Below are 27,449 nucleotides of genomic sequence, written 5' to 3' on the forward strand. Positions count from 1 at the left end.
AAAAATAAAATCTTCTACAAGGACATGCCGTACCATTGCTTATAACTTTACATGTACAGACTTAAAAATGACTTATTGCATTGTCTTGATTTTTGTTTTCCACCATCATATAGGCTTTAATTAATTTCACTGTTTTTCTGTGATAGCATCATTGATTTTTCACATGCCGGCAGAATAAGGTCTTGCTGTCATCTGACTTATTTTTGCATGTTCTTATTCATAATCATGTTTGTAATGCTATACTTTCCTTTTTTAGATTTGCTTATGCTGTTTTGACCAGTACTGAGCAAAATAAAAGAAGAAAGTCTGGCCACTGCAGACTGAAACCTACTACTGAAGCTCCACTCTTGGTACCGTTTTCCTTTCACATTTTGTTTTCCTGTCTTTTTTGAGAATTAAATCCCATTCCTCCCTCTTCAAATCTGTCAGCTCCTAGCTTTCCCCTTCGTCAGAGTCCTTCTGAAATGACGTCTTCTTTAGGAGATTTTCCCTGGTTAATTTCTAATCTCCCAAGATTTTATGCCTCTACCTCAAACTTCCATTTTTGTTTTGTCACTTACTAGTTCCCATATGTATCTTGTATATACACACCAGTATATCTTATGTATACTCTCTTATCCATACACTCACTCATATACATGTTCCCCTTTTCTTCTTCTCCAAAGCTGTTGTCTGGATAGAGCAGGAGCCCGGGAGTCAGAAGGTCATGGGTTCTATTTCCAACTCTGCCGCTTGTCTGCTGTGTTGCCATGGGCAAGTCACTTCACCTCTCTGGGCCTCAGTTACTTCATCTGTAAAATGAGGATTAAGACTGTGAACCCATTTGCTCGTATTGATTTGCTCGTATCCACCCCAGCACTTAGTACAGTGCTTGGCATATAGTAAGCACTTAACAAATACTGCAGTTATTACCTTGGTGTCTGTCTCCCCATTTGACTGTAATATCATTGAGGAAGGGGGTCATGTCTATAAATTATTGTAGTATTTGTTAAGCACTCACTATATGCCAAGCAGTACTAAGTGCTGGGGTAGATAGAAGATCATCAGGTCCTGCATGGGGCTAACAGTCTAAATAGGAAGGAAATCAGGTATTGAGTCACCAGTTTGCAGAAGAGGGAACTGAGGCACAGAGAAATTAAGTAACTTGCCCAGGGTCACACAGCAGGCAAGTGGCAGAGTCAGGATTAGGACCCAGGTCCTGTGAGTCCCAGGCCTGTGCGCTTTCCACTAGGCTGCGGTGCTCCGTTGTACTCCCCACATCACCTGTATATATGTACATATGTTTGTACATATTTATTACTCTATTTTACTTGTACATATCTATTCTATTAATTTTATTTTGTTAGTATGTTTGGTTTTGTTCTCTGTCTCCCCCTTTTAGACTGTGAGCCCACTATTGGGTAGGGACTGTCTCTATATGTTGCCAACTTGTACTTCCCAAGCGCTTAGTACAGTGCTCTGCACACAGTAAGCGCTCAATAAATACGATTGATGATGATGATGATAGTACAGTGCCCTGCCCACAGTAGGTGCTCAGTACACATGTTGACTGTTTATTCTGATTGGGTAGAATCGTCCGCTGTGCAGATGTGGGGCCCGATATATTGGATCGGATTAGATTTTTGAGCTGGCGGCTTACTTTGGATTGTTGCGCCTGACGCTGAGCTTCGCCAACTATTTGAATAATGCAGAAAGTGGAAAGTCTACTTTGATTTGTGTACTGTTGATGCATGATGTTTATAGGGTGGCAGGGTATATGATGAAGCAGATATTAAATATGCCAGTCTCAACAAATATTGACCTAATTCACTGAATATCGCTATGCCAAACATCTCTCTCTATGTTCCTTTGCATGTGAAGGAAGTCTTTGTCTTTAATTGTTTAATGGAATCTCACTTCTACTACTTCTCACTGCTGTTTGCTATTTGCTCATACAATTTCCCAGGGGAATCTTGATTTTTCACCATTATTAAAAAGTAGAGCAGACTATTGAGTCATGTCTAAGTGCCTATTCTAGTAGGGTTTCTGGACATTTGTCATTCTCCAGGGACACAGTAACATTCCAGTGTATATATGCTGACATTTTGGCATTTAGCAAATAGGGGTGGGACTACCATTGAAACACCCAGAATGATTACCTTGACTCCTAAATGTTAAGGGGGTCCAAAGAGAAGCAGCGTGGCTCAGTGGAAAGAGCCCGGGCTTTGGAGTCGGTCATGGGTTCGAATCCCGGCTCTGCCAGTTGTCAGCTGTGTGACTTTGGGCAAGTCACTTAACTTCTCTGGGCCTCAGTTCCCTCATCTGTAAAATGGGGATTGACTGTGAGCCCCCCGTGGGACAACCTGATCTCCTTGTAATCTCCCCAGTGCTTAGTACAGTGCTTTGCACATAGTAAGCACTTAATAAATGCCATAATTATTATTATTATTATTATTATTATTTAAGGTCTTTGGTGGGAGGGAGAGAGACATCCCGGGGAGGTCTACAGCTCACTTTACCTAAAGAAGTTCAGGATTTTAAAAAATCACTCCTTATGTGGAATAGATCTAATAAAACCATAGGAGTGCATATCCTGTGAGTACCTCAGTTCGCTGTTTCGTGGATCTAGTAGAGTTTTAGAGCTCCATTCAATCAGTCATTGGTATTTATTGAGCACCTACTGTGTGCAGAGCACTTAATTGAGCACTTGGGAGAGTACAGCGCAACAAAGTTGCTAGACACATTACCTGCACATAGCAAGTTTACAGTTTAGAGAGGGAGACAGACTTTCATATAAGTTATGAATATGTACATAAGTGCCCAGGGGCTGAAAGTGGGGTGAATACCGAGTGCCGAAAGGGTACAGATCCAAGTGTGTGTATAACGCAGACAGAGGGAGTAGGGGAAAAGAGGGCTTAAGTGGAGAATGTCAGTATTAAATTACAGTATTTAAGCGCTTATTGTGTACCAGGTACTGTACTAAGTGTTGGGGTGGATACAAGCAAATAGGGTTGGACACAGTCTCAGTACCCCCATTTTACAGATGAAGTAACTGAGGCACAGAGTAGTGAAGTGAGTTGCCCAAGGTCTCACAGCAGACAAGTGGCGGAGCTGGAATTAGAACCCATGACCTTCTGACGCCCAGGCTTTATCTGCTACACCGTGATTAACAAATACTGTAATTATTACTATTATTATTTTTACCAAGCTCATACAATTTCCCAGGTGAATCTTGATTTTTCACAGTAGAACCTTGAAAGTAGCCTATTTGTTGAGTCTTGTCCAAGTGCGCATATTCTAGCAGGATTTTTGGACATTTGTCGCTCTCCAGGGACGCACTAACATTTCAGTGCACAACTCCGCAGAGTTCAAAGATATCTCCCAGCCTGGAATTTGCAGATATTTTAACACCTAGCAAATAAGGGTGGGACTACCATCGAGACACCCAGAGTGAAATTATATTATTCTTTTTACCAAGTGCTCGGTTCAGCGCCCTGCACACAGTATGCGCTTAATAAACACGGGATCGAATGATCTACCCCTGCAGGGTCTTCCTAAGCACCATAAAATTTAGAACAAATGTAGTTCATGAACCAGAGTCCCATAGATGTTGACAGGTCAACTTGGGATCAGGGAAGAGCACAGGATATCTGTCCTCAGTCCCCCATTGGCGGTAAATGTGACAGGCTCTGAGTTGCAGGTCACAGAAGGAGGCCACGGGCAGAGGCCAAACAATGGAGATGGGTGTCTTGACTCTTCATGCCAGTGCATGCACCTGTTTTAGGAGCTTGGTGGAATGGGCCATAACTGGCAGTTGGTGGAAGGTACTCCTTGCTCTGTTTATTTTTTAAAAAAAAATTTTAATTTTTAATTTTTTTAAATTTTTTTAATTTTTTAAATTTTTAATTTTTTAATTTTTTAAATTTTTTAAATTTTTAAATTTTTTTTAATTTTTTAATTTTTAATTTTTTTAGTTTTAATTTTTTAATTTTTAATTTTTTTAGTTTTAATTTTTAATTTTTTTAATTTTTTTAATTTTTTAGTTTTAATTTTTTAATTTTTTTAATTTTTTTAATTTTTCTGTTTGGAACTCCCTCTTCGGCAAGCTGATTATAAGGCCCAATTTTCAGACCTCCCTGCCCCTCATGGACCTATGTTATAATGGAGTCAATCAATCATCATCATCATCATCAATCGTATTTATTGAGCGCTTACTATGTGCAGAGCACTGTACTAAGCGCTTGGGAAGTACAAATTGGCAACATATAGAGACAGTCCCTACCCAACAGTGGGCTCACAGTCTAAAAGGGGGAGACAGAGAACAAAACCAAACATACTAACAAAATAAAATAAATAGAATAGATATGTACAACTAAAATAAATAGAGTAATAAATATGTACAAACATATATACATATATACAGGTGCTGTGGGGAAGGGAAGGAGGTAAGATGGGGGGGATGAAGAGGGGGACGAGGGGGAGAGGAAGGAAGGGGCAGTCAATCAATAGTATTTATTGAGCACTTACTGTGTGCAGAGCACTGTACTAAGCGCTTGGGAAGTACAAGTTGGCAACACATAGAGACAGTCCTTCAGGATTATCTAATGATATTGTAAAACTTTCGCCAGTCTACTTGAATGTATTAGCTACCTTTCAAGCTTTAGAAAAACGTCTTAAAATTGGAGAAAAGGAAGGGACATTTTGCTGAAAGAAGACAAAGCAGGTTAGCTAGATCACTCTGTTTATTTTTTAAAAATTTTTAAATTTCTTAATTTTTTTTAATTTTTTTAATTTAAAAAAAAATTTTAAATTAAAAAAATTTTTTTTTAATTTTTTTAGTTTTTTTTTATTTTTCTGTTTAGAACTCCATCTTCGGCAAGCTGATTATAAGGCCCAATTTTCAGACCTCCCTGCCCCTCATGGACCTATGCTATAATGGAGTCAATCAATCAATCAATCAGTCGTATTTATTGAGCGCTTACTGTGTGCAGAGCACTGTACTAAGCGCTTGGGAAGTACAAGTTGGCAACACATAGAGACAGTCCTTCAGGATTATCTAATGATATTGCAAAACTTTCGCCAGTCTACTTGAATGTATTAGCTACCTTTCAAGCTTTAGAAAAACGTCTTAAAATTGGAGAAAAGGAAGGGACATTTTGCTGAAAGAAGACAAAGCAGGTTAGCTAGATCAGAGTAGTCTCATAAAAGACCTTGAATCAAAGGATCAGAAAAATGTTATCTTAATGCATAATGTGACGAAAGTCTTTGCTTCATGGGAAGTAAGAAAATGGCTGATGTGAGCAGAGGTAATGACTAACTGCAGAGTTGAGGAATGATTCTAGGGAACAGCAGTGAATTTAACCAATAATTCTGGTATTTTTTAACAAATTGACTACTAAAATGGTTTTCTCAATTTTAAGTTTGATATATATATCACACACGCACACACGCATATGCGTGCTCACAAAACAGAGGTTTAACATGCATGCAGTTTTGAATTTGAAGGTGTTCTTTGAACCCAGTATTTTGGCTCTGGCTTTGAGGTGGATTATAATGCAGAATTAAATAACATTCAATAACAATCATTATGATATTTGTTAAGCGCTTTTCTATATGCCCAGCACTACTGAGCGCTGTAGTAGATAGAGTATGTGCATATAAATATAATGCCTGTCCACAAAGGGACTACAGTCCCAGTAGAAGGGAGACCAGATATTGAATTCCCATTTTATAGGTGAGGAAACTGAGGCACAGAGAAGTTAAGTGACTTCCTAAAGAGCAGGCTAGCAGAGCCGGGATTAGAACACAGATGGTCTGCCTTCGAGGCCTCTGCTCTTTCCACTAGGCCATGCTGCTTCTTTATCATTATTAATAGTATTATTCCTATTTTGCAGCACTGGATAACGTTAAATGTATAGTAACAAAAAAGACACTGATTATTGTATTGAAAAAGCCAGAAAATGGTCACATAATAAATAACAGGCCGAGCTCAGTATGGTCATGCCACTATTATAACATAGTTAGAATTATATTTATAATTACTTAAAATCTACAGTTGTAAATTCCAACTTCCTTTCTCCCCTCTTTGAAAAATATAGACTTTGATGAGGAGGTGTAAAGTCACTGCAGGTGAGCCCTTTTTCAGACAAAATTCCCTGTAGATTTCGGCTTATATGTATGTGTATATTTATATTTTAGTCTCTGTGCATCTATTAGTGTGGTTTTGAAAAATCAGCAGCACGTCATCAAGAATCATAACAAGTGGAAAGAGTCCACTAAGAACCAAAGACGAGGGACTGTAGACGGAATGATTGGAAGGGTAGGGCTGGCCATAAAAAGCAACTGTAAATTTCAGAAGTACAATGCAACTTTTGTAATGTGTCAGCTTCCCACGTACTCACATTTGAATACATTAATCAGAAGTGGACAGCTCAGAGTAGTTCGAGAGAAAAGTGGCAGTAGTTTCTGAAATCTCTGTGTTGTGAAGGCCGCAAGCGTTGAAGCAGTGTGGCCTAGTGGAAAGACCACGATCCTGGTAGACCTGGGTTCTAAACCAGGCTCTTGCCTGCTGCGGGACCACGAGGAAGTCACTCAGCTTTTCTGTGCCTCAGTTTCCTCATCTGGAAAATGTGGATTCATACCTGATCTTCCCCTTGCTAATACAGTGTGGGACGGAGACTGTGTCTGACCTCATTATCTTGTATCAACCCTAGGACTTTAGAACAGAGCTTGGCAGGATAGAGCTTGGGTAGGGACTGTCTCTATATGTTGCCAACTTGTACTTCCCAAGCGCTTAGTACAGTGCTCTGCACACAGTAAGCGCTCAATAAATACGATTGATGATGATGGTAACTCCTTCCCTTCCCCACAGCACCTGTATATATGTATATATGTTTGTACATATTTATTACTCTACTTATTTTACTTGTACATATCTATTCTATTTATCTTATTTTGTTAGTATGTGTGGTTTTGTTCTCTGTCTCCCCCTTTTAGACTGTGAGCCCACTGTTGGGTAGGGACTGTCTCTATATGTTGCCAATTTGTACTTCCCAAGCGCTTAGTACAGTGCTCTGCACACAGTAAGCGCTCAATAAATACGATTGATGATGATGATGATGATGGCACATAGGAAGTGCTTACTAATACTTCCGTTATTTATATAGGATTATACGTGTCCAGGAGTGGAAGATTAATGGCCTCCATCCAGTGGGCTTAGACGAAAGAAATGGTATTAGAAGCTCTTGGTGTTTATTCATCTGCAACATTTTAGATGGGGAAATTATATTGTGGAAATGTTTTTCAAAGGAAATGAACATTTTTCAGAATATGTCATTCATTGTACTTCCCAAGCGCTTAGTACAGTGCTCTGCACAAAATAAGCGCTCAATAAATACGATTGAGTACATGCTGTGCGCCAAGCACTATACTGAGTGCTCGGGAGAGTTCAGTGGAGTGGGGCGACACAGTCCCTGCCCTCAAGGAGCTTACAATCTAATGAGAGGGACAGACAAAATGATCTGTTGATGGACTGATAGGTGGGTGAATAAGTACTTGACTAGTACAGTAGGCATAGCGATGCTTACAAAAGTGCTATGGGGGCTGAAAGTGCCTAAAATGTTGAGGTGATAATTAGGAGAGGATGTAGAGAGAAGAAGAATTAATCAAGGAAAGCCACCTGGAGGAGGCTGAGATTTCAAGAGGGCTTTGGGGGAGAGCTGTGTTTTGGCAGATTTGAAGGGGGAGTGAGTTCTAGACAGGGGTCAAGAGCAGGAGAGTTGAATGAGACAACTCATGAGTAGGGGGGCTTCAGAGAAATGAAGAATGCAAGCTGGGTTGAGTGGGAGAAATGAGTTGATAAGTAAGGAGGGAGCTAATAATAATAATAATGATATTTGTTAAGTGCTTACTATGTGCCAGGCACTGAACTAAGCGCCAGGGTGGATACAAGCCAATTGAGGTGGGCACAGTCCCCGTCCCATGTGGGGCTCATGGTCTCAATCCCCATTTTACAGATGAGGTAACTGAGGCATGGAGAAGTGAAGTGGCCTGCCCAAGGTCACATAGCAGACAAGCGGCATAGCCGGAATTACAACCCAAGACCCCCTGACTCCCAGCCCTGTGCGCTATCCACTACATCATACTGCTTCTCTGGTAGTGTAGCTTAAAGTTTCCGCTTAATGTGGAGTGGACTGGAAAACCATTGGATGCTTTTGAGGAGCGGGGAGGTGTTCGGGCATTTTAGAAAAAATGATTTCTTTATCTTGTACATATCTATTCTATTTATTTTATTTTGTTAGTATGTTTTGTCTTGTTGTCTGTCTCCCCCTTTTAGACTGTGAGCCCACTGTTGGGTAGGGACTGTCTCTAGATGTTGCCGACTTATACTTCCCAAGGGCTTAGTACAGTGCTCTGCACACAGTAAGCGCTCAATAAATGCGATTGATTGATTTGAGCAGCAGAGCGGCAATTTGGAGACTAATGAAGAAGTTGATACCGTAGCCTAGCCGGGGTATGACGAGTGCCTCGACCGGGCGATGGCTCTTTTGGTGGAGAGGAAGGGACAGGTCCGGGAAATGTCGTTGAGGAAATACTTATCAATCAATCGTATTTATTGAGCGCTTACTATGTGCAGAGTGACACACTGATTGAGTCGAAAGAGAGCAAGCAAGATAAAACCAAGGTTACTGGCTTCAGCAACACGAGTGCTGATGATGTTTTCAGCGGGGATTGGAAAGTTAGTTGGAGGAGTGGATTTGGGAGGGAAGGTGAAGAGTTTACTTCGGGCTTATCGAACCTAAGCTGCTGTGGGAATGTGGAAGTGGTGGAGATATTCTGGAGGCAAGAGGAAATGAGAGATTGCAGAGGAGCACCGGCGTGAGAGGTTGGGGAGATATCTTGTCCTCCGCCTCACCTGTTTTATCAAGAAATTTATCTGTCGCAAGGCCTTCTTACCGCATCTAGTGTTGGAGTGGGAGATAGTGGCAAAGGATGCCCCTCCAGGAGCGGGGAAAGTGTAGGGCGGCCTAGGGGAAAGAACCTCAGAGCCCGAGAGCCAGAAGACCTGGGTTCTAATCCCAGCTCTGCCACTTTCCTGCTGTGTGACCCTGGACAAGTCACTTCACTTCTCCGTGTTTCGGGCTTGTCTGGAAAGTGATAAAATGCCTGTGCTCCTTCCCACTTAGAACGGGAGCTCCTTGTGGAATGGTGACCGTGTCACTGATGTTCTGACCATCCAGATGCTTAGTATAGTGCTCGGCACGTAGTATGTGATCAACGAGTAACATAACTAGTACCACCAGTACTGTTGTTAGAGAAGCAGCGTGGCTCAGTGGAAAGAGCCCGGGCTTCGGAGTCAGAGGTTATGGGTTCTAGTCCCGGCTCCGCCACTTGCTGTCTGGGTAACTTTGGGGAAGTCACTTCACCTCTCAGGGCCTCAGTGACCTCATCCGTAAAGTGGGGATGAAGACTGTGAGCCCCATGTGGGACAACCTATTTTGCGTGGCTCAGTGGAAAGAGCCTGGGCTCGGGAGTCCGAGGTCATGGGTTCTAATCCCTGCTCTGCCACTTGTCAGCCGTGTGACTTTGGGCAAGTCACTTCACTTCTCTGGGCCTCAGTTCCCTCATCTGTAAAATGGGGATGAGGACTGCGAGCCCCACGTGGGACAACCTGATCACCCTGTATCCTCCCCAGCGCCTAGAACAGTGCTTAGCACCTAGTTAGGGCTTAACAAATACCATTGTTGTTTAGCACAGGGCTTAGCGCTTAGTAAGGGTTGAACGCTAGACTGTGAGCCCGCTGTCGGGTAGGGACCGTCTCTATATGTTGCCAACTTGTACTTCCCAAGCGCTTAGTATAGTGCTCTGCACACAGTAAGCGCTCAATAAATATGATTTGATTGATTGATTAACTTGTACTTCCCAAGCGCTTAGTACAGTGCCCCGCACACAGTAAGCGCTCAATAAATACGGTATTTATGTATGTTTGTATGTATTTATAACTCTGTACATATTCTATTTATTTTATTTTGTTAATATGTTTTGTTTTGTTCTCTGTCTCCCCCTTCTAGACTGTGAGCCCACTGTTGGGTAGGGACTGCCTCTATATGTTGCCAACTTGTACTTCCCAAGCGCTTAGTACAGTGCTCTGCACACAGTAAGCGCTCAATAAATACGATGGAATGAATGGATGAATGAATCTGCAAAGAGGTTAAGGCTAAAGCCGTAGAAGTAGATGAGTTTCCTGAGCAAAATAGTGTAAAGTGACAAGAGTGGGGGGCCTGGAATAGACGTTTGGGGGGTCATCACAATTAGGGAGCAACAGGTAGAAAGGGAGCCAACCAAAGATGCGGAGGGGAAGTATCTAACCATCAATCAGTGGTATTTATTGAGTACTTACGGTATGCGGAACACTTTACTATGAACTTGGGATCTATCATATTTATTGAGCGCTTATACCGTATGCAGAGCACTGTACCAAGCATTTGGGAGAGTACAATATAAACAAAGTTGGAAGGCAGGTTTCCTGCCCACAATGAGCTTATGGACTGGAGAGAGTGCAATAGAGAAGCAGCATGGCTCAGTGGAAATCAATCAATCAATCAATCAGTTGTATTTATTGAGCGCTTACTGTGTGCAGAGCACTGTACTAAGCGCTTGGGAAGTACAAATTGGCAACATATAGAGACAGTCCCTACCCAACAGTGGGCTCACAGTCTAAAAGGGGGAGAGAAAACCAAACATACTAACAAAATAAAATAAATAGAATAGATATGTACAAGTAAAATAAATAAATAAATAAATAAATAGAGTAATAAATATGTACAAACATATAGACATATATACAGGTGTATATATACATATATATACATATATATGTATATACATATATACAGGAAAGAGCCTGGGCTTGGGAGTCAGAGGTCATGGGTTCTAATCCTTGCTCCGCCACTTGTCAGCTGTGTGACTTTGGGCAAGTCACTTCACTTCTCTGTAAAGTGAAGTGACTTTTACCTCATCTGTAAAATGGGGGTTAAGTCTGTGAACCCCATGTGGAACAACCTTGATTACCTTGTATCATCATCATCATCAATCATATTTATTGAGCGCTTACTATGTGCAGAGCACTGTACTAAGCGCTTGGGAAGTACAAATTGGCAACAATTTGTATCCCCCGCCCCCAGCGCTTAGAACAGTGCTTGGCACATAGCGCTTAACAAATGCCATTATTATTATTACAGTAGATAAATACAATTCCCGTCCGCAAGGAGCTTACATACTAGAGGAGACAGACATTAAAATAAATTTCAGGTGGGTGTGTACATAAATTCTGTGGTGGCGGGGTGAAGTTCAAAGTAGTTAAAGGGTTCAAGTGTGTAGGCAACACAGAAGGGAGGGCAAATAGGGGAAATGAAGGCTTAGTCAGGGAAGCCCTCTTCAATTCGTGATATTTATTGAGCACCTACTGTGTTCAGAGAACTGAACTAAGCGCTTGGGAGAGTACAGTTCAACAGAGATGGTAGAACAGTGCTTTCTTTGCACTTAGAACAGTGCTTTCTTTGCACATAGTAAGCATTTAACAAATGCCATCATTATTATTATTACTGTTATTATTATTACTTCCCAAGCGCTTAGTCCAGCGCTCTGCACACAGTAAGCGCTCAATCAATACGATTGAATGAATGAATGAGTGAATCATCTTGTAACCTCCCCAGTGCTTAGAACAGTGCTTTCTTTGCACATAGTAAGCATTTAACAAATGCCATCATTATTATTATTACTGTTATTACTTCCCAAGCGCTTAGTCCATGCTTAATATCATCATCATCATCTTATAACCGCCCCAGCGCTTAGAACAGTGCTTTCTTTGCACATAGTAAGCATTTAACAAATGCCATCATTATTATTATTACTATTATTACTTCCCAAGCGCTTAGTCCATGCTTAATATCATCATCATCATCTTATAACCGCCCCAGCACTTAGAACAGTGCTTTCTTTGCACATAGTAAGCATTTAACAAATGCCATCATTATTATTATTACTGTTATTACTTCCCAAGCGCTTAGTCCATGCTTAATATCATCATCATCATCTTATAACCGCCCCAGCGCTTAGAACAGTGCTTTCTTTGCACATAGTAAGCATTTAACAAATGCCATCATTATTATTATTACTATTATTACTTCCCAAGCGCTCAGTCCATACTTAATATCATCTTATAACCGCCCCAGCGCTTAGAACAGTGCTTTCTTTGCACATAGTAAGCATTTAACAAATGCCATCATTATTATTATTACTATTATTACTTCCCAAGCCCTTAGTCCATGCTTAATATCATCATCATCATCTTATAACCGCCCCAGCGCTTAGAACAGTGCTTTCTTTGCACATAGTAAGCATTTAAGAAATGCCATCATTATTATTATTATTACTATTATTACTTCCCAAGCGCTCATTCCTTGCTTAATATCATCATCATCATCTTATAACCGCCCCAGCGCTTAGAACAGTGCTTTCTTTGCACATAGTAAGCATTTAACAAATGCCATCATTATTATTATTACTATTATTACTTCCCAAGCGCTCAGTCCATGCTTAATATCATCATCATCATCATCTTGTAACCTCTCCAGCGCTTAGAACAGTGCTTTCTTTGCACATAGTAAGCATTTAACAAATGCCATCATTATTATTATTATGGTTATTACTTCCCAAGCGCTTAGTCCATGCTTAATATCATCATCTTATAACCACCCCAGCGCTTAGAACAGTGCTTTCTTTGCACATAGTAAGCGTTTAACAAATGCCATCATTATTATTATTGCTATTATTACTTCCCAAGCGCTCAGTCCTTGCTTAATATCATCATCATCATCATCTTGTAACCTCCCCAGCGCTTAGAACAGTGCTTTCTTTGCACATAGTAAGCATTTAACAAATGCCATCATTATTATTATTACTATTATTACTTCCCAAGCGCTCAGTCCTTGCTTAATATCATCATCATCTTATAACTGCCCCAGCGCTTAGAACAGTGCTTTCTTTGCACATAGTAAGCATTTAACAAATGCCATCATTATTATTATTGCTATTATTACTTCCCAAGCGCTCAGTCCTTGCTTAATATCATCATCATCATCATCTTGTAACCTCCCCAGCGCTTAGAACAGTGCTTTCTTTGCACATAGTAAGCATTTAACAAATGCCATCATTATTATTATTATTCCCAAGCACTTAGTCCAGCGCTCTGCACACAGTAAGCGCTCAGTCGATACGATTGACTGAATGAAAGGAAGACCCCCGCCCTCAGCTCAGGAAGTGGTTGTCTCCCCCTTTTAGACTGTGAGCCCACCCACTGTTGGGTAGGGACCGTCTCTATATGTTGCCAACTTGTACTTCCCAAGCGCTTAGTACAGTGCTCTGCACAGAGTAAGCGCTCAATAAATACGATTGATTTGATTTGATTTAGACATGTGTCCTGCCCACAAGGAGGTATCAATCTGGAGACTAAAATCATATCCCTTGGAGGAGATATGATTTTAAAAGAGAAGATAATTATGTTGGCAAAACCGAGGTTGGCTAGCATTACGTAATAACAACAAAACCTCATTTAGGAAAGTATTTTAACAGGTTCCACTGACTAGCTCTAATATAGCAGCTTGGCCTAGTGGAAAGAGCACGGCCTTGGGAGCCTGAGGAACTAGGTTCTAATCCCGCCTCTGCCGCTTGTCTGCTGTGTGACCTTGGGCAAGGCGTTTAACTTCTCTGTGCCTCAGATACCTCATCTGTAAAATGGGGATTAAGACTCTGAGCCCCTGCAGGTCAGGGAATGTGTCCAATCTGCTTAACTTGTATCTACCGCAGTGGGTAAAACAGCACTTGGCACAGTACTTAAGTACCATTATTCTTTTTAGACCTAATGTATTCCTTATTTTGCAGATACATGATGAGAAGATTGATTCGGGACACAGCTAGCTGAACCGCTATAAAATGCCCAAATCTGGGTCCGCAAAACCAGTTCAGAGTGAGAATTCTGACAGTGACGGAAACATGGTGGAGAAACCATCTGGAAGAAAGGTAAAATAATTCTAGTTCAGATTATACTACTCTGACTGTTTCTGCTGCACTGACTGTGCTTTTGCTCCCTTGGGAAGCAAAGAAACGATAGACCAGAACGAAATACACCATTCAGTACTTTAAATGAGTAACAAGTCATTTTTATAAAAAAGAGGCTTTTGGTCGTATTAACGAAGATACAGCCATGGAGCTTATTTTATAACTACATAGTATGTATGCAAACATTTATTTCATCTAGATAAAGGGTGGCATGGACCAGTGCTCTTTGGGATTCAAAAATGTAGTGGGTTTCGCCAGTGGTCTACCAGTTCGGTATTCTCTGGTTCAGTTCTGGATTCTCTTCTATTCCCTGTCATCATCAATCGTATTTATTGAGCGCTTACTGTGTGCAGAGCACTGTACTAAGCGCTTGGGAAGTACAAATTGGCAACATGTAGAGACAGTCCCTACCCAACAGTGGGCTCACAGTCTGAAAGGGGGAGACAGAGAACAAAACCAAACATAGTAACAAAATAAAATAAATAGAATAGATATGTACAAGTAAAATAAATAAATAGAGTAATAAATATGTACAAACATATATACATATATACAGGTGCTGTGGGGAGGGGAAGGAGGTAAGATGGGGGGATGGAGAGGGGGACGAGGGGGAGAGGAAGGAAGGGGCTCAGTCTGGGAAGGCCTCCTGGAGGAGGTGGACTCTCAGTAGGGCCTTGAAGGGAGGAAGAGAGCGAGCTTGGCGGATGGGCAGAGGGAGGGCATTCCAGGCCTGGGAGAGGACGTGGGCCGGGGGTTGATGGCGGGACAGGCGAGAACGAGGTACGGTGAGGAGATTAGCAGCGGAGGAGCGGAGGGTGCGGGCTGGGCTGGAGAAGGAGAGAAGGGAGGTGAGGTAGGAGAGGGCGAGGTGATGGACAGCCTTGAAGCCCAGGGTGAGGAGTTTCTACCTGATGCGCAGATTGATTGGTAGCCACTGGAGATTTTTAATCTACCCCCACTCCTTCGGAGAACTCATTCGCTCTCATGGCTTCAGCTACCACCTCAATACGGATGAAGCCCAAATCTACATCTCCTACCCTGATCTCTCTCCCTCTCTCCAGTCTCGCATCCCCTCCTGCCTTCAAGACATCTCTACTTGGATGTCCTCCCGTGACCTCAAACTTAACATGTCCAAAACAGAGCTCCTTATATTCCCACCCAAACCCTGTCCTCCCCCTGAGCTTCCCATCACTGTAGACGGCACCGCCATCCTTTCTGTCTCACAAGCCCGTAACCTTGGCATTAATCAATCAATCAATCAATCAATCGTATTTATTGAGCGCTTACTATGTGCAGAGCACTGTACTAAGCGCTTGGGAAGTACAAATTGGCAACACATAGAGACAGTCCCTACCCAACAGTGGGCTCACAGTCTAAAAGGGGGAGACAGAGAACAGAACCAAACATACCAACAAAATAAATAGGATAGAAATGTACAAGTAAAATAAATAAATAAATAAATAAATAGAGTAATAAATATGTACAACCATATATACATATATACAGGTGCTGTGGGGAAGGGAAGGAGGTAAGATGGGGGGATGGAGGGGGGACGAGGGGGAGAGGAGGGAAGGGGCTCAGTCTGGGAAGGCCTCCTGGAGGAGGTGAGCTCTCAGCAGGGCCTTGAAGGGAGGAAGAGAGCTAGCTTGGCGGAGGGGCAGAGGGAAGGAGGGCATTCCAGGCCCGGGGGATGACGTGGGCCGGGGGTCGACGGCGGGACAGGCGAGAACGAGGTACAGTGAGGAGATTAGCGGCGGAGGAGCGGAGGGTGTGGGCTGGGCTGGAGAAGGAGAGAAAGGAGGTGAGGTAGGAGGGGGCGAGGGGCTGGACAGCCTTGAAGCCCAGGGTGAGGAGTTTCTGCCTGGTGCGTAGATTGATTGGTAGCCACTGGAGATTTTTGAGGAGGGGAGTGATATGCCCAGAGCTTTTCTGGACAAAGATGATCCGGGCAGCAGCATGAAGTATGGATTGAAGTGGAGAGAGACACAAGGATGGGAGATCAGAGAGAAGGCTGGTGCAGTAGTCCAGACGGGATAGGATGAGAGCTTGAATGAGCAGGGTAGCAGTTTGGATGGAGAGGAAAGGGCGGATCTTGGCAATGTTGCGGATCTGAGACCGGCATTACCCTTGACCTTTCTCTGTCATCCAACCCACATATTCAGGCCGCCACCAAATCCTGTTGGTACCACTTATCACTAGATATCACTAAAATCCTCCCTTTCCTCTCCATCCAAACTGCTACCAATGTAATGCAGTCGCTCATCCTATCCCACCTGGATTATTGCATCAGCCTCCTTGCTGACCTCCCAGCTTCCTGTCTCTCCCCACTCTAGTCCATAGTTCACTCTGCTGCCCAGATCATTTTTCTACAAAAACATTCAGGATGTGTAACGTCACTCCTCAGAAAACTCTAGTGGTTGCCCATCCACCTTCTAGACTGTGAGCCCACTGTTGGGTAGCGACTGTCTCTATGTGTTGCCAATTTGTACTTCCCAAGCGCTTAGTACAATGCTCTGCACATAGTAAGCGCTCAATAAATGCGATTGATTGATTGATTGATCCACCTCTGCATCAGAGAAAAACTCCTCACCACTGGCTTTAAAACACTCCACCACTTTGCCCCCTCCTACCTCACCTCACTTTTCTCCTTTTATAACCCAGCCTGCACACTGTGGTGCTCTGGTGCCACAGTCCTTTAGACTGTGAGCCCACTGTTGGGTAGGGACTGTCTCTATATGTTGCCAACTTGTACTTCTCAAGCGCTTAGTACAGTGCTCTGCACACAGTAAGCGCTCAATAAATACGATTGATTGATTGATTGGTGCTGACCTTTTCACTGTGCCTCGATCTTGCCCGTCTCATGGCCGACCCCGTGTCCACGTCCTGCCTCTGGCCTGGAACGTCCTCCCCCCCCTCAGATCCGACAAACAGTGACTCTCCCTGCCCCTTTCCTTCAAAAGCCGTATTGAAGTCACTCCTCCTCCAAGAGGCCTTCCCAGATTAAGCCCCACTTTTCCTGATCTCCCACTCCCTTCTGCCTTGCCTTGACTTGCTCCCTTTGCTCTCCCCCCCTCCCAGCCCCACATATCTGTCATTTTATTTGTATTGATGTCTGTTCCCTTCCCTCCCAGCTCCTCCCCAGATTGTAAACTCATTGTGGGCAGGGAATGTGATTGTTTATTGTTGTATTGTACTCTCCCGAGTACTTAGTACAGAGGTCTGCACACAGTAAGCACTCAATAAATACGATTGAACGAACGAAGAAGAGTGAGAATTACAGTTCTGGGCATCTCTCCTCATGTTTGGGGATGCATCTTCCACCATTTAAACACTTCCCTTCTCAAAATCCCATTTCGGACCATTTGTCCCTGAATTTATCTAAAGTCTGGAAAGTTACCTATACCTTATCTTCTATTATGTGGAAAATTCCTTCCTTTAGTTTGTCTTGAACCTGCCACCTTCAAGCTTCAGTGGCTGCGCCTTAGACCCAGGACAGCGTGGCTCAGTGGAAAGAGCCCGGACTTTGGAGTCAGAGGTCGTGGGTTCAAATCCCAGCTCTGCCAACTGTCAGCTGTGTGACTTTGGACAGTCACTTAACTTCTCTGAGCCTCAGTTACCTCATCTGGAAAATGGGGATTAAAACTGTGAGTCCCCCGTGGGACAACCTGATCACCTTGTAACCTCCCCAGTGCTTAGAATAGTGCTTTGCACATAATAAGCGCTTAACAAATACCATCATTATCATTATTATTGTTATTAAGGATACCATGTTATTCCACTCCACACCCATCATGACTTTTAAGACTTCAGTCTTGGTCTGACTGAACAACCTCAACCTTAGTCCTTCAAGGCTACACAGTCATACTCTGTCAGTCAATCAGTGGTACTTATTGATTACCTACTGTGTGCAGAACACTATACTAAGTACTTGGGAAAATACAGTAAATTAGCAACCGTGATTCCTCCCCAAAGAATTTACTGCCTAGCGGAGAGACAGACACTAAAGGATATTAGCAATAGGTGAGAAGCAGGGTGGCTCAGTGGAAAGAGCCCGGGCTTGGGAGTCAGAGGACTTGAGTTCTAATCCCAGCGTCACCACTTTTCCTGCTGTATGACCTTGGGCAAGTCACTTCCCTTCTCTGGGCCTCGATTTCCTCGTCTGTAAAATGGGGATTAAATATCTGTTCTCCCATTCCTTGAGACTGAGTCCCAAGTGAGACAAGGGACTGTGTCCAACCTGACTATCTTTTATCTAAGTACAATGTTTAGTGCATAGTAAAATAATAATAATAATAATAATGACATTTATTAATCGCTTACTATGTGCAAAGCACTGTTCTGAGCGCTGGGGTAGATACAAGGTAATCAAGTTGTCCCACGTGGGGCTCACAGACTTAATCCCCATTTTACAGATGAGGTAACTGAGGCCCAGAGAAGTGAAGTGACCTGCCCAAAGTCACCCAGCTGCCAAGTGGCGGAGCCGGGATTTGAACCCATGACCTCCGACTCCAAAGTCCGGGCCCTTTCCACTGAGCCACGCTGCTTCTCATTCTATTGTCTTTATCATTATTATTATTATTATTATTTTCATTTAAACTAAACAGCCAGGCATTTCATCACCTGAGTGAGGCTGTGAATATTATCTGTAAATCAGGAAATTTCACTTTGCACTCAGATTGTTTTGTTCCTATCAACAGTCCCTAGAAATTCCACCACTTAGACTTGTCCAACCAGAAAAGAAGCTGTTTAGCCTCTTAGCTTGGTTTCCTATCTTGTGTTTAGTTTTATATTTCCTGGTAACATTGCGTGGTGTGTGGGTGTGTGCGCGCATGCGCGCACGTGTATGGTTGGGGGTGTAACTCAGTGGCCTCTCGCCTTGGAAAAAGTTCACCTCCTGTCATCATCATCATCAATTGTATTTATTGAGCGCTTACTATGTGCAGAGCACTGTACTAAGCGCTTGGGAAGTACAAATTGGCAACATATAGAGACAGTCCCTACCCAACAGTGGGCTCACAGTCTAAAAGGGGGAGACAAGAGAACAAAACCAAACATACTGACAAAATAAAATCAATAGAATAGATATGTACAAGTAAAATAAATAAATAAATAAATAAATAGAGTAATCCCCTCCCTTCCCTCTCCGGGGGTCAGGGGGATCCGGAGTCCCTCGTTCCCTGTAACTCAGGTGTAACTCAGTGGCCTCTCGCCATGGAAAAAGTTCACCTCCTGTCGTGTATGCCTTCTAGCTTTGGGGTGGGCTTTGGGAGGGGGAATTCCATACCATGACGCCAAACTGAGCCGTGCCACCCTTGCTTTCAAAATCATAGGTCGGAGTCAGAACAAAGGAGGAGTGAGGAGTCTGATTGTTGCAGAGTGCATCTCCGTGACTTAATAATAATAATAATAATAATAATGTAAGCGCTCACTATGTGCAAAGCACTGTTCTAAGCACTGGGGGGATACAAGGTGATCAGGTTGTCCCATGTGGGGCTCACAGTCTTAATCCCCATTTTACAGATGAGGGAACTGAGGCACATCATCATCACCAATCGTATTTATTGAGCGCTTACTGTGTGCAGAGCACTGTACTAAGCGCTTGGGAAGTACAAATTGGCAACATGTAGAGGCAGTCCCTACCCAACAGTGGGCTCACAGTGGGCACAGAGAACTTAAGTGACTTGCCCAAAGTCACGCAGCCGATAAGTGGCAGAGCCGGAATTAGAACCCATGATCTCTGACTCCCAAGCCGGGGCTCTTTCCACTGAGCCACGCTGCTTCTCCAAGGAGGGCCCCAACAGTCGTTAACCCCGAGAAATACCTCTTTTTCCCTGTGGATTCAAAGGGGACTCCAGAAACAGAACATTCCCTCCAAACCCAAAATAACTCTTTTTTTTTTTCAAAAATGTCTTTGGTGTGGAATACTGTCAACAACTTCATTCAGATGTAATGTGAGCCCATTGTGGTTAGGGAATGTGTTTGATGTTATATTGTACTCTCCCAAGTGCTTAGTAACATCATCAGTCATCAATCGTATTTATTGAGCGCTTACTGTGTGCAGAGCACTGTACTAAGCGCTTGGGAAGTACAAACTGGCAACATATAGAGACAGTCCCTGCCCAACAGTGGGCTCACAGTGCTTTGCACATTGTCAGTTCTCAATAAATACAATTAATAGTATTTAATCATTGTGTTCACCAGTTCCCTGTTAACACTTGCTTTGCACAGTGCTTTGCACATTGTCAGTTCTCAATAAATACAATTAATAGTATTTAATCATTAAGTGTTCACCAGTTCCCTGTTAACCATATGATTGACTGCTGCCCTGGCCAGCAGATCAATGGTGCATGATTTCCCTTTATTGACAGCGTATTGTTTTATCTATCAATCAGTCAATCGTATTTATTGAGCGCTTCCTGACTAAGCGCTTGGCAACATATAGAAACAGTCCCTACCCAACAGTGGGCTACCAGTCTAAAAGGGGGAGTCAGAGAACAAAACCAAACATACTAACAAAATAAAATAAATAGAATAGATGTGTACAAGTAAAATAAATAAATAAATAGAGTAATAAATATGTACAGACATATATACATATATACAGGTGGTATGGGGAAGGGAAGGAGGTAAGATGGGGGGGATTGAGAGAGGGACAAGGGGGAGGAGAGGGGGATCCCATAAGGATCCCATAATTTATTATAGGTTCTACCAGTTTAACCTGGTGTATACGTCTATAATTCTCTGTTTCCTCTGGAGCTTTCTATAATGCTACCTTGGGCCTATGCCATTTGTAAAGCTAGGTTGCATGCTCCTGCTGGGAGTGCCACAACTTTTCTTCTCAGTTCTTGCAGAATTTTCTGAGAACCACTTCTCTAGTAGCATTTCAGATAGTCAAGCAAAGCTGAGGAATGGCTAGCTCTGATTGTAAAGAAGGGAGTGAGAGATGAGGAAAAGTAGGGCTTAGCGTGGGAAGGCCTGTTGGAGGAGAGGTGCCTTCAGTAAGGCTTTGAAGGTTGGGGAGAGTAATGGTATGGCGAATTTGAGGAGGGAGGGCATGCCAGACCAGAGGTGGGATGTCGGCCAGGGGTCGGTGGCTTTATAGCACTGTCAGCTCACTCCCTCCTATCTTATCTTTCTGGTTTCTTATTTCAAACCAACCCCCATGCTCTGCTCCTCCAATGCCAACCCATTCATCATCATCATCAGTCGTATTTATTGAGCGCTTACCATGTGCTCAAGTACAAATTGGCAACATATAGAGACAGTCCCTACCCAACAGTGGGCTCACAGCCTAAAAGGGGGAGACAGAGAACAAAACCAAACATACTAACAAAATAAAATAAATGGAGTAGATATGTACGAGTAAAATAAATAAATAGAGTGATAAATATGTACAAACATATATACATATATATAGGTGCAGTGGGGAAGGGAAGGAGGTAAGATGGGGGGATGGGGGGGGAGAGGAAGGAAGGGGCTCAGTCAGGGAAGGCCTCCTGGAGGAGGTGAGCTCTCAGCAGGGCCTTGAAGGGAGGAAGAGAGCTAGCTTGGCAGAGGGGCAGAGGGAGGGCATTCCAGGCCCGGGGGATGACGTGGCCATTCACTGTAACTCAGTCACATAATGTCTCACTGCAAACCCCTTGCCCATGTCCTCCCTCTGCTTTGAACTCTTGTAGACTGTGAGCCCACTGTTGGGTAGGGACTGTCTCTATATGTTGCCAACTTGTACTTCCCAAGCACTTAGTACAGTGCTCTGCACACAGCGCTAAATAAATACGATTGATGATGATAACTCTCTCTCCCCCTTCATTTACAATGGAACACCACTCTCCCTTCCTTCAAAGCCTCCTCCAGACCTTCCCCGACTAAGGCCTCATTTCATTCATTCAATCGTATTTATTGAGCACTTACTGTGTGCAGAGCACTGTACTAAGCGCTTGGGAAGTACAATCTCATTTCTGCTCCTCCCTCTCCCTTGTTATGTTGCCTAAGCACTTGTGTCTGTACCCTTTAAACACTTAATATTCACCCCACTTTCAGCCCCACAGCACTTATATTAATGCCTTTCTCCCCCTGTAGGCGTGGGCTGCGACCAGTCTAGCAATTGTCTTGTATTGCACATTCCCAAGCACTTAGTACAGTGCTCTGTACACAGTGAGCGATCAATAAATACCACTGATTGATTTATTATATTGTTGGATAATACGCCATTTGATCTTTTTCATTTGAAATATCCAGCTTTTCAAAGTAGTTGTAAACCGTTTCCTCTCTTTTCCAATTTGGCTTTCCATACTTACATTCACCTTAAGAAATCACAGTGAAATTGTTTCTAAAATAAGGCAATGAGGGAAAAAGGTCTTTGTCCTCTCAGAGTCACCCGTTACTATCTTTCCTCCCGGACCATTAGAAATGACATATTTCTTGGTCCTTCTATCTCTTCATAAATTAATTCAGAAAAGTTTTTCACGTTATTATTAAATCACTCAGTGGTATTTACTGAGTGTTTTCTGTGTGCCAAACGTTGTACTAGACGCTTGAGGGAGTACAGTACAGTAGAGTGGGTAGACGTAATCTCTGTCCAAAAGGAGCTTACAGTTTTGAGGGGGAGGAAGACATTCAAATAAATTACAGATAAGGGAAATGGGCATGGAAAATTGCTGTAGTTTTCTTTATGGGTAGGGAACATGTCTACCAAGTTTGTTGGATTACTCTCCCAAGCACTTAGTACAGGGCTCTGCGCACAGAAAGCACTCACTCGATCATTTACGTTTATTGAGCGCTTACTATGTAAAAATACTGTTGATTGACAGACTATTAAGTGCTCTAGGGGAATAGATCCAAGTGAATAGGTGTGCATAGTGTGCATTTAGCTTTAATTCTATTTGTTGTGACGACTTGACACCTGTCTACATGTTTTGTTTTGTTGTCTGTCTCCCCCTTCTAGACTGTGAGCCCGTTGTTGGGTAGGGACCATCTCTATACGTTGCCAATTTGTACTTCCGAAGCACCTAGTACAGTGCTCTGCACACAGTAAGCGCTCAGTAAATACGATTGAATGAATGAATAGGGGAAATGATGGAAGGCCTTTTGGAGGAGGTGTGCTTTTTAGTAGGGTTTTGAAGTTGGAGAGAGTGGTCTGTTGGATATGAAGGGGATATACCAGCAAAACTCCAAAAGTCGATAGGAACGATGGGGGAAAAGAGATGAAAGAGAAGACTTCTATGAAGCGTAAACTTCCTTTTGCCATCAGTCCATCAAGGAATGAAGATATACCAGGCCAGAAAGAGGATGTGGGCAAGGGGTTGGCAGTGAGACAAACAGGGAGTAGGCTGGCATTAGAGGAGCAAAGAGCTTTGTGCCTCTTCTTAACCAGTTTCTTGCTTTAGCTTTTCTAATCCGGTCCCCAAGGGAAATTTCCAGGCACTTTGGACATGAATAACATATAAAGAACGGTCTGTGTTCTATTGGGCATTAAGTCCTTATTTTGTATTAACTTCATTTGGCATATCTGTCAATATGTGATTTATTTTCTGCTACCAATGTAATAAAATACAAAGCTGTAGCACTTGAGAATGTGACTAACTGAACTTGGAATAAAATATTATACCACTTACCGTTGGTATTAGTGGTAAATGTCCACTTTGTTCTCCCCCAAATGCTTAGTAGCAATGCTGTGCACAGAGTAAGCGGTAAATAAATACCACTGATAGAAGTTTGTGTCTGCCTTCATTGAATTCTTTTATAAAGAATAGGAGCGGGATAAAGAATGAGGGAGCAAATACTTTGCTGCTGATAGCTCCTCACCCTGGGCTTCAAGGCTGTCCATCACCTCGCCCCCTCCTACCTCACCTCCCTTCTCTCCTTCTCCAGCCCAGCCCGCACCCTCCGCTCCTCGGCCGCTAATCTCCTCACCGTGCCTTGTTCTCGCCTGTCTCGCTGTCGACCCCCAGCCCACGTCCTCCCCCTGGCCTGGAATGCCCTCCCTCCGCACATCTGCCAAGCTAACTCTTTTCCTCCCTTCAAGGCCCTACTGAGAGCTCACCTCCTCCAGGAGGCCTTCCCACACTGAGCCCCCTCCTTCCTCTCCCCCTCCTCCCCCTCCCCTCCGCCTTACCTCCTTCTCCTCCCCACAGCACCTGTATATATGTTTTTATGTATTTATTACTCTATTTTATTTGTACATATTTATTCTATTTATTTTATTCTGTTAATATGTTTTGTTTTGTTCTCTGTCTCCCCCTTCTAGACTGTGAGCCCACTGTTGGGTAGGGACCGTCTCTATATGTTGCCAACTTGTACTTCCCAAGCCCTCAGTACAGCGCTCTGCACACAGTTAGCGCTCAATAAAAACGATCGAATGAATGAATAGGCACAAAACCCACCTGGAATGGAGAAAGGAGCGTAAGCAGAATTTGATTTATGAACAGACTATTTGAAATGTGCAAGTGATTTGTATTTTCAACTTGTGATATCAGACTTCTTTGTTCTGAGACAGTTTCTCCTGACATGATTGTTCTGGCCTTTATTGAATGCTGACAGAGCACAAAACAATGCATGGAAGGTGGCCTGCTTGTACATTGTTGGATATCTATTTAGTGGTTCAAACATCCATTGTAACATCTTTTTGGTGATGTAGACATCATTTTCCAAGAGGGCTGAGTTGTAGAGAATGAGTAGCAGTTAGATTGATGAATAATTGAAGTATTTACAGGTTGAGGAACCTGTGTATTTGGAAGAAGTAAGTTGATAACAGGTAAAAAAAAGAAAAGCCTGAAGAGGCTGTCAACAGAGTGCCTAGACCCTATCATCACCTGTCAAGAAGATTGTCTTGCAGTTGGTCAATCCTGAGCTATTATATCAGCTCATTGAATTAGCTTCCATTACATGATGAATTCTAGTCCATATTTAACTAATGGGTCCCTCTGAACCATTGTTTTCCCAGTTCTTCTAAAAGTGGCCTTTTCAAAATTGTTCTTTTCTTGTAACAGCACATTGATTTGCTGACATTGATGCAGCTCTTTTGTATGTAACGTGTAGCTTTACTTTTTTTTCATATCAGAGTAAAGAAAAGATTACATCCTTCAGCAAAACTCCAAAAGTCGATAGGAACGATGGGGGAAAAGAGATGAAAGAGAAGACTTCTATGAAGCGTAAACTTCCTTTTACCATCAGTCCATCAAGGAATGAAGAGCGAGATTCAGACACAGGTAGAATTTTTATTTTCTTTAATCATTTACTAGTAAAATAGAATGTGACTAATGTGTTTGAGTGGTGTGTTTTGCCCCAAACACAATGTAAATCCACCCAATGACACTCTCTAAAAAGAGATAAGAAGAATTTTAGTTCCTTCATATCTTCTGACTTCCCCAACCACCCTTCCTTCCTAGTGTTTTATTCTCCACATTTTTGTGGATACTTGTAATGACTTAATTGGAAAAGTTCTGTCCTGTTTTAAATAATCACATACCACATCGGTGTTTATTTGCATCTATCACTTTTGATTAGTTACATAGCAGATTGACTAGTTTCATGAGATACTTTTTATTTTTTTGTGGAACAGTTATTGGCTAGAAAAGGTTTTATTAGACTAATTTTATTAATCTGAAAACACCTAGTAGTTGGTGTTGCATGCCTTTTTAATTTTAGAAGACTTTTAGCTTTTCCTGATTTGAAAACTGAATTTATTTTTATTAATTATGAGAGAAGTTGAGAGTTCTCCAGTACTCACTGGTTTCTTTCAGACTTATCCTGCCTGTTCTGAAATAATCCATTCTAAGTGATACTTCAGACTCATCATTAGGTCTATTCCTGCTATTGGCTCCTGTCAGAACCACAGTATTTTGGGCACATTTTGAAACAGTAAAGTTAATTTTTTTTCTGCCCTGAACATGTGGTTAGCTGTTTAGTGGCCTAAAGAGCTTTCAGAAATCGTTGCCATGGCTTCCCCCTGGGGGAATCAATCAGTCAATCAGTGGTATTTATGGAGCGCTTACTGTAGTGTACTAGGCAGTTGGGAAAATACAGTACAAGAGAGTCGATAGACACATTCCCTGCCCACAACATGCTCATAGTTTAGAGGGGGAGACAGAGGTTAATATAAATAAATCATTTATGGATATTCATTCATTCATTCAATTGTATTTAATGAGGATTTTTGAGGAGGGGAGTAACAGGCCCAGAGCGTTTCTGCACAAAGATGATCCGGGTAGCGGTGTGAAGTATAGACTGAAGTGGGGAGAGACAGGAGGAAGGGAGATCAGAGAGGAGGCTGATGCAGTAATCCAGTCGGGATAGGATGAGGGATTGAACCAGCAAGGTAACGGTTTGGATGGAGAGGAAAGGGCAGATCATGGCAATGTTGCGGAGGTGAGACCGGCAGGTTTTGGTGACGAATTGGATGTGAAGGGTGAACGAGAGAGTAGAGTCAAGGATGACACCAAGGTTGCGGGCTTGTGAGACAGGAAGGATGGTAGTGCCGTCTACAGTGATTAGAAAGGGAGAGGGCAGGGATATGTGCAAAAGTGTTGTGGGGCTGAGTGGGGTGAATGCTAAATGCTTAGATGACGCAGAAGGTGGGAGGGAGGGATTCAGGGAAAAGAGGGCTTAACCGGAAAAAGCCTCTTTGGAGGAGCTTTGACCTCAGTGGAGGGGAAGTGGCCATCTAAATGTAAATTTTTGAGAAACTTCCTTTGAGAGGCAAATTTCACCTCTGTGGGATTATATCTGCCATACCAGTTTCCCAGGCAAAACGTATAGTTCCTCTCTCTGGGGTGATCGTTGCTCTCCTCTGGGACACTATCTGTTGTGAATCCATTCCTCCACTAACATCACTTACCACTTTAGCCCTCTGCCTCTTGGTTTTCAGGAGTCTTTTAGCTTTTCCTGATTTGAAAACTGAATTTATTTTTATTAATTATGAGAGAAGTTGAGAGTTCTCCAGTACTCACTGGTTTCTTTCAGACTTATCCAGACTTTTAGACTGTGAGCCCACTGTTGGGTAGGGACTGTCTCTATATGTTGCCAACTTGTACTTCCCAAGCGCTTAGTACAGTGCTCTGCACATAGTAAGCGCTCAGTAAATACGATTGTTAATGATGAGTCTCCCACGGACTCAGCTTAGGGGATTTCTCTTTGCCCAAGGCTAGAAATATTAAAGTTGAAATTCCCAAGCCAGTATACAGCATGTTTGGTGAAGGGAAAACTAAGGAGGTTAACACCTGTGGTATTGAAAACATTCCCTGTCTCATCATCTCACCTTTTGATACCTTCCCTTCTATTTGGTCTACAAAAAAAGAAAAGAAAGACAGGCAGACTTGGTGCTTAGTACTAAATTTTAATGCTTTTCCTGAATT

The 27,449-nt window shown here is 42.7% G+C and overlaps 1 protein-coding gene across 3 annotated transcripts in view; it reads left to right on the plus strand.

Moving 5' to 3' along the window:
* The first annotated feature begins 259 nt into the window (after window positions 1–259).
* Window positions 260–27,449, plus strand: part of ANKRD12 (ankyrin repeat domain 12) — a 129,914-nt gene continuing 102,724 nt past the window's right edge. For all 3 annotated transcript variants that reach the window (XM_038747530.1, XM_038747528.1, XM_038747529.1), the window contains exons 1-3: window positions 260–350; window positions 13,921–14,058; window positions 25,157–25,304. In XM_038747530.1, coding sequence (XP_038603458.1) covers window positions 13,972–14,058; window positions 25,157–25,304 — 235 coding nt within the window. In that variant the 5' untranslated portion in view covers window positions 260–350; window positions 13,921–13,971. The remainder of the gene's footprint in view (window positions 351–13,920; window positions 14,059–25,156; window positions 25,305–27,449) is intronic.

The sequence above is a fragment of the Tachyglossus aculeatus genome, chromosome 5, assembly GCF_015852505.1.
Source record: "Tachyglossus aculeatus isolate mTacAcu1 chromosome 5, mTacAcu1.pri, whole genome shotgun sequence".
NCBI lineage: Eukaryota > Metazoa > Chordata > Mammalia > Monotremata > Tachyglossidae > Tachyglossus > Tachyglossus aculeatus.